The sequence below is a fragment of the Salvelinus fontinalis genome, chromosome 4 (assembly GCF_029448725.1).
Source record: "Salvelinus fontinalis isolate EN_2023a chromosome 4, ASM2944872v1, whole genome shotgun sequence".
In the NCBI taxonomy this organism is placed as follows: domain Eukaryota; kingdom Metazoa; phylum Chordata; class Actinopteri; order Salmoniformes; family Salmonidae; genus Salvelinus; species Salvelinus fontinalis.
This window is the reverse complement of record NC_074668.1, coordinates 19917294-19925340: the sequence shown is the minus strand read 5'-3', so window position 1 is coordinate 19925340 and position 8047 is coordinate 19917294. Positions and strand designations below refer to the sequence as shown.

The 8047-nt window shown below is 39.7% G+C and overlaps 1 protein-coding gene across 1 annotated transcript; it reads right to left on the bottom strand.

The window, feature by feature from the left end:
- Positions 1–3675: 3675 nt before the first annotated feature.
- On the bottom strand, positions 3676–7818 carry LOC129853268 (bone morphogenetic protein 5-like). Its single transcript, XM_055919136.1, has 5 exons — positions 7674–7818; positions 6745–6911; positions 5607–5687; positions 5388–5521; positions 3676–4758 (listed from the first exon to the last, which is right to left on the bottom strand). The coding sequence occupies exons 1-5, from the start codon at positions 7802–7804 to the stop codon at positions 4618–4620; spliced, it is 654 nt and encodes a 217-aa protein (XP_055775111.1). The 5' UTR covers positions 7805–7818; the 3' UTR covers positions 3676–4617.
- Positions 7819–8047: the final 229 nt, after the last annotated feature.

Below are 8047 nucleotides of genomic sequence, written 5' to 3'. Positions count from 1 at the left end.
TATTTGTTTTCTTACCTCTTTCTACCCTCTGAACAAATCTGCTACTGGACAGATAATACTTGATTACTTAATTGTTTTCCTATAGTCTTTCAGTTCAGATGATCAATCTCGCTAGGAAGCAACCTTGCTAAGAAACATAACTATATTAAAATACTGTAGCTTTTTAAACTGATATCTGATGGCTACTTACATCACAGTGACCTTTCCTACTATAGGTGGTTCAGAGTAGAGACCAACTTCGATCACTGGCTGCCGCCTCCTGCAAAGGATCATCGCAGGTAAGCATAATGCTCACTTTACATGACTCCATAATTACATTTTAATTGATTTCATGTGAATGGATGGCTTGATGACATCCAGAGATGCAGCCAACAAGGAATTAAATGCTACTGGTCAAGATAATATCAATATGGATACAATGTATAAGGCAAGTAGATGCCTGTATGTGTTTGGTGAATATTTGTTTCGATAGTATTACATTTTACAATGTTATACTGTATCATTGACTATATTTGACTACAAGTTATTCTCATAGAAAATCCAGAAATATAACTTTATTTTTCATAAATGGTTTATACCATTTATACATCTTATATCAGTAATTTTGTCTCCCAGGCCCTGTCTATATGCACACTCACTGTACCCTACATACTCACTGGGCCCTACACACTCACTGTACCCTACATACTCACTGGGCCCTACACACTCACTGTACCCTACATACTCACTGGGCCCTACACACTCACTGTACCCTACACACTCACTGGGCCCTACACACTCACTGGGCCCTACACACTCACTGTACCCTACATACTCACTGGGCCCTACACACTCACTGTACCCTACACACTCACTGTACCCTACATACTCACTGGGCCCTACACACTCACTGTACCCTACACACTCACTGTACCCTACACACTCACTGGGCCCTACACACTCACTGGGCCCTACACACTCACTGTGCCCTACACACTCGCTGGGCCCTACAAACTCACTCACACACATAATATGCACATACATTTACACTGACTCCACACACACGCACACCCACTCACATACAAGCTGCTGCTACTCTGTTTATCTTATATCCTGATGCCTAGTCACCCCTATACATATCTATCTCCATCAATCCAGTATCCAAATTGTAAATATGGTATTGGAACTGACCCTGTAATAGTATACTTACTTACTTATTGTGTTCTTCATATTTCTTCTTATTTGTCATGTGTTTTTTTTCTAGTATTACATTGTTATTGATTATTGCATTTTTGGCTTTTGAGTTTGCAAGGCATTTCACCGTACTTGTGTATGTGACATTGAAACTTGAACGTATGTAACAGGTAAGGAAGAAGTTTGTTTATTATGTCCTCATTTCTCTCTGTGGCATTCCCCAATGTGAATCACTCAGTGTGTGAGCAGCAGGAGGGAGGGTTCTTGTGCAACAAACATTGCTTTCACTTCCCTTTGCCTTACCACAGCAATAAAGTTAATAGGCCTCTGTTATGAAACTGTCTGAAAAAATGGCTGTAGTATATTGTCACTGAAGATTTGAGTAGAATTGTCCCCGTTTGGAAGCTTTTCATGTTTTCATGTCACACTGGTATTTAAGTAGGTTTCCATCTTACCCATACATGCACTAACTGTGATTTGTATGTTTCATATAACTTTCTGTGGGTAGATGGGTGTGTCTTATATTAAAACATTGTCCCTTGTTTCCCAGAAGTACTGTTTACACCACAATAATGAGTGCAGCATGCCCTGAGAAATACAACACAGGTCAGACCAGAGGTAATGGAACTACTAACATGTCTAATCACTGACTCTCAGGTGTGTCTCAGTTGTGTCCCAAAACCCAATGTTTTGATCTGCAACATCAGGGATGTGAGCGTGACCATACAAATAGGTCTTATTTACAGAACAATACACCATAGTATACCATAGTATAGAACATTTAGAATGGATATACAGTTGAAGACGGAAGTTTACGTACACAGCCAAATACATTGAAACTCAGTATTTCTCAATTCCTGACATTTAATCCTTTCCCTGTCTTAGGTCAGTTAGGATCACCACTTTATTTTAAGAATGTGAAATGTCAGAATAATAGTAGAGAGAATGATTTATTTCATTTTTTATTTCTTTCATCACATTCCCAGTGGGTCAGAAGTTTCAAATAATCAATTAGTATTTGTTAGCATTGCCTTTAAATTCTTTAACTTGGGTCAAACGTTTCGGGTAGCCTTCCACAAGCTTCCCACAATAAGTTTGGTGAATTTTGTCCCATTCTTCCTAACAGAGCTGGTTTAACAGAGTCATGTTTGTAGGCCTCCTTGCTCGCAGATGCTTTTTCAGTTCTGCCCTCAAATTTTCAATGGGATTGAGGTCAGGGCTTTGTGATGGCCACTCCAATACCTTGACTTTGTTGTCCTTAAGCCATTTTGCCACAACTTTGGAAATATGCTTGGGGTCTATGTCCATTTGGGAGACCCATTTGCGGCCAAGCTTTAACTTCCTGACTGATGTCTTGAGATGTTGCTTCAATATATCCACTTAATTGTCTTTCCTCATGATGCCATCAATTTTGTGAAGTGCACCAGTCCCTCCTGCATTATAGCACCCCCACAACATGATGCTGCCACCCCTGTGCTTCACGGTTGGGATGTTGTTCTTCGGCTTGCAAGCCTCCCCCTTTTTCCTCCAAACATAACGATGGTCATTATGGCCAAACAGTTATATTTTTGTTTCATCAGACCAGAGGACATTTCTCCAAAAAGTACGATCTTTGTCCCCATGTGCAGTTGCAAAGCATAGTCTGGCTTTTTTTATGGCGGTTTTGGAGCAGTGTCTTCTTCCTTGCTGAGCGGCCTTTCAGGTTATGTCGATATAGGACTCGTTTTACTGTGGATATAGATACTTTTGTACCTGTTTCCTCCAGCATCTTCACAAGGTCCTTTGCTGTTGTTCTGGGATTTATTTGCACTTTTTGCACCAAAGTACATCCATCTCTAGGAGACAGAATGCGTCTCCTTCCTGAGCGGTATGACGGCCGCGTGGTCCTATGGTGTTTATACCTGCGTACTATTGTTTGTGCAGATGAACGTGGTACCTATTTCTCAACAAAGCATCCTTCACTCATGCTGCCAAACATACCCTGGTAAAACTGATTATCATACCAATCCTTGACTTCAGCGATGTAATTTACAAAATAGCCTCCAACACTCTACTCAGTAAATTGGATGCAGTCTATCACAGTGCCATACGTTTTGTCACCAAAGCCCCATATACTACGCACCACTGCGACCTGTATGCTCTTGTTGGCTGGCCCTCGCTTCATATTCATTGCCAAACCCACTGGCTCCAGGTCATCTATAAGTCTTTGCTAGGTAAAGCCCCGCCTTATCTCAGCTCACTGTTCACCATAGCAGCACCCACCCGTAGCACGCACTCCAGCAGGTATATTTCACTGGTCACCCCCAAAGCCAATTCCTCTTTGGCCGCCTTTCCTTCCAGTTCTCTGCTGCCAATGACTGGAACGAATTCCAAAATCACTGAAGCTGGAGACTCATATCTCCCTCACTAACTTTAAGCATCAGCTGTCAGAGCAGCTTACAGATCATTGCACCTGTACAATGCACATATGTAAATAGCCCATCCAACTACCTCATCCCCATATTGTTTTTTTTGTGTTGCTCCTTTGCACCTCAGTATCTCTACTTGCACATTCATCTTCTGCACATCTATCTCTCCAGTGTTTATTGCTAAATTGTAATTACTTCGCCACTACAGCCTATTTATTGCCTTACCTCCCTAATCTTACCTCATTTGCACACACTGTATATATATTTCTCTTTTGTGTTATTGACTGTACGTTTGTTTGCGTCACACTGCTTTGCTTTATCTTGGCCAGGTCGCAGTTGTAAATGAGAACTTGTTCTCAACTGGCCTACCTGGTTAAATAAAGGTGAAATAAAAAATTATTTAAAAAATAAAAACCTTTAGGCGTTTGGAAATTTTTCCCAAGGATGATCCAGACTTGCGGAGATCTACAATAATTTTTCTGAGGTCTTGGCTGTTTCATTTTGATTTTCCCATGATATCAAGCAAAGAGGCACTGAGTTTGAAGGGAGGCCTTGAAATACATCCACAGGTACACCTCCAATTGACTCAAATGATGAACATTAGCCTATCAGAATCTTCTAAAGCCATGACATCATTTTCTGGAATTTGCCAAGCTGTTTAAAGGCACTGTCAACTTAGTGTATGTAAACTTCTGACCCATTGGAATTGTGATACAGTGAATTATAAGTGAAATAATCTGTAAACAATTGTTGGAAAAATTACTTGTGTCATGCACAAAGTAGATGTCCTAACCGACTTACCAAAACTATAGATTATTAACAAGAAATTTGTGGAGTGGTTGAAAAATTAGTTTTAATGACTCCAACCTAAGTGTATGTAAACTTCCGACTTCAACTGTATGTTTAGTTAGTAAGGCGATGGGGTTCATGTGAGTATGGGAACATGACCATGTACATTATATAAAATGTAGAGTATGGATCTTATTTAGAGAGCTCTATACTATAGTATAAAACAGTTGGAGAATGGACAGGTCTATTAAGTACGGCGATTGGGGTTGATGGCTGGTGTGCAGCTGCAGTCCCGGGTCAGATACACAGAGGAGATGATCAGTGTGTTGAATTCATCTAGGTAGAGCACTGGCACCAGGTGTTGGGATGCAGGTTTGCAGCAAGAAAGCTAAAAAAGGAAAGGTCACTGTACTGTAAGTAGCCATCGGATAACAGTTTAAAAAGCTACAGTATTTTAATATAGTTATGTTTCTTAGCAAGGTTGCTTCCTAGAGAGATTGATCATCTGAACTGAAAGACTTCAGAAATACAATTAAGTAATCAGGTATGATCTGTCCAGTGGCAGATTTGTTCAGGGGGTAGAAAGAGGTCAAGGGCACATAGTGTCTGAATTTTACCCTAAAATCATATTTGGCTGATAAGATATCTGCTCTGTCAGATTGAGTCTACTATTTCTTGGTTGAAGTAGTTTGAGAACCAATCAGATCATCAAGGAACTAACCTTTAAACCTGTGACCTTGTACTGAGATCCACAAGACATTCTATTTGATCCCTTGTACAGACAAAGCACTAATAGACACTTCAATGGAAGTCAGATGGAATAACAGCACATGTGCATTGTGTTTGCAAAATGTGTGTTTGACTAAAAACTTGAAAATCACATGCCAATTCTTCTCATTACTTCTTAGTGATGCCTTTGCAGTGTGACACCTGTAATCTATCTTTGTGTAGTTTCAATGTTTTATAGTGTAGCTTCAATGTTCTTTTAAGTTGTGGTGCAAGGTGCACATGCATTGCCTCTGGAGAGGAGTCCTGTGAGGGAAGGTGCGCTCCACACTGTTGGCCTGCAGGGTTCAGCTGTGTGGTGCAGGCTGCACACTGGGTGAAGGTAAACCTCTCTGGGTAGATGATCCAGTTCTGCCAGCCCAGGTCTAGCAGAGACAGACAGACAACACACCACATGTCACTTCACATATGGGAAACCATACTGGCAAGGTTTTTGAGTGTTTGTCAAACCTTGTATGTAGATCTTAGAGACCAGTTGACAGCAGTGTGACCCTGTTGTATTTCCAGAGAACTCTTGCTGGGAGTTCCATGCTGAAATAGAGAATAACAGTCATTGTTGGGAAAGTTACTCTGAATATATAGTTTACCAAGCTACCAATTACTTCACACTGGAATTAGTTAAGCTAAACTAAAGCTACCGCTAAGAAACATATAGTTTACTTAACTAAAGTTACTTTGAAAAGTAGTTCACTACATCCAAACTACTTCGTGAAAAATTATTATATCTAAGTCTAAAATTTCATAGACTACAAATTGCAAGAACAGTTTACTCAGGAGTCAGATGTTAACATAATGTGTAATTTAGCCTATTAAACACAAAAACAATGTTTCAAGTGAAAATTAGGAAGGTCTGATGCCGAAAAGGAAAGGAAATCTTGCCTACTTTACCCATATTTTTTGTTCTTCTTGCAAAAAAAATTGTGTGTAGTTCCAGTAGTCTATTTCTATTGGCACAAGCACTGTTCACACCCCTCTTGCTGGCGGAGAGAACATTTTGCAGGTTTAAAGTTCATTTCCTGCAATTCTATACATTTTGCCATGGGGAGGGGTGGCTGAGAAAATGTTGCCATTTTAAAGCAAATTTTCTTGCAATTCTATATATTTTGCCATGTCTAATGTGTATTCATGGATTATTTCAGTGACTCACCCATTACAACAAAATCTATGGGCAAAAAAAAACCTAGCTAAAAAACGTTAGCTGAAATGGGCTAGTTGATCTGTACATTTCTGACAAGTTATGAATAGCTCTCTAAGGTATATAATGACTGACTCTACTATTACAACGTTCAAGAGTAAGTTGAAAGCCGGACTGAGTTCCTTAAAAAATAAACTGAGCTACACCACTACTTGGCAAACAAGTAATGAACTAGTGAAAACACTACCAAAATTTGAATTTAGTTCAACTACCACCAAGCTACTGCAAAATGTAATTCAATTACTAATTGAACGAACAAGAATAATGTCAGACTTCAACAAATCTGTGTAAAAAGTGACTCAAACAAATGGTAGGAATCTCAGACTATTATCTAATGTAATAAAAGTGTTCATTATCAGTGATGCTCTTCTGAGTTACATTACACAGCTTTACCATTGCTGTCCAGTGCTGTCTGAGAGTCACTGCGTTGGGTTGTGAACACAGCCATCCACTGCTCCCTGAGTAGGGCCAGTCCAGTCCCCTCCGTCTGAGGCTCTCTCTGCAGGTTCAGACCCCTCAGAAGGAACTGTTTGATGTCAGACAGGGGTTCCCCTTGGCAACTGCAACAAGTCAATAAGGGGACCATTACTCCCCAGATTTTTTCATACAGTAGCCTACTTGACAATCAACATCTCAATAAAATGCATTTCCTTCAGCCAAGAAAAAAAGGCAACAATCTTCCCTCATGCCTTCCACAATTATGATGCAATATGCATATATTTATCTAAGACATAGTCTGACATTGAAACCATAATAAAGACATGATTATACAACAGGCTTATTGACATCACAGTGTGTTCAGAGAACAGGATGACATTGATATGTCTTTAGAATGGGTAAATGTATGGTGTCTAAAGTTGCAATAACACTGTTATTTTCTCTGATCAAAACACCCGCTTTTACTGATTACATTAGCATGTCAGTTTTAAAGTACATTGCAATGGAAACACACATTTATTTAAATTAACTTATGTCTAACTATAACATAATCGGAATAGGTTATAAAGTAGGTTATACTTTAACCTAATAACTCCCAAAACTGATTGATGTCATCAACGATGTAGATCATTTCATCAATGAAAAGCATAACATGCATTCACTGTGAATTTTAAGGTCACATTGACTGATAACGCATAGTGATGTTCCATAATGTATTGCCTGCATAATTGTAATTATCATACTCTCAATAGCAAATGACCCCCCAAAAATGGAATGCAACATTTGCCCAACAGCCTGCTAAGAAAGAACATCTATCATAATATTCTTCAATCATATCTTTGATTATGACTTCCTTGAGAGTATCTACTCCAGGTGTGTCTCACCTGTTCAGAGTGATGACTGGAGCAAAGTCTGTTGGCGTTGCTTTGGGTTTCTGCCCTGAGGATTTCAGAATAAAAGTTTCTCCCAGGGGCCAGCTAGAGAGCACAACCATCAGATATCGCAAGATAATCATCTTTCTCTGCAGACAGATTGACATCCAAGTCAGAATCCAATCAAATCGTTGGTGTGGTTCTTGTAGTCCTATTCAGAGAGGAAAAGGGTCTGTTGACTGCTTTGAGATGTGTTTCCGTGAAGTGATGCTCGATGGTCTGATGATCATTAATTGTGTAGATGATGAGGAGTGACCTCTTGCTCGTTGTTAGAAACATGGGAACATGAGTATTATCTATTCACACACCAGATTGACCTTGGGAGA

Excerpts from the sequence above, each read along its gene's own strand:
- LOC129853268 (XM_055919136.1), bottom strand. The coding sequence starts at position 7,804 with ATGATTATCTTGCGATATCTGATGGTTGTGCTCTCTAGCTGGCCCCTG. Across the intron at positions 5,688-6,744 it reads GACAGCACTGGACAGCAATG|CATGGAACTCCCAGCAAGAG; the intron begins GTAAAGCTGTGT and ends TCTCTATTTCAG. Across the intron at positions 5,522-5,606 it reads CTCTAAGATCTACATACAAG|ACCTGGGCTGGCAGAACTGG; the intron begins GTTTGACAAACA and ends TGTCTCTGCTAG.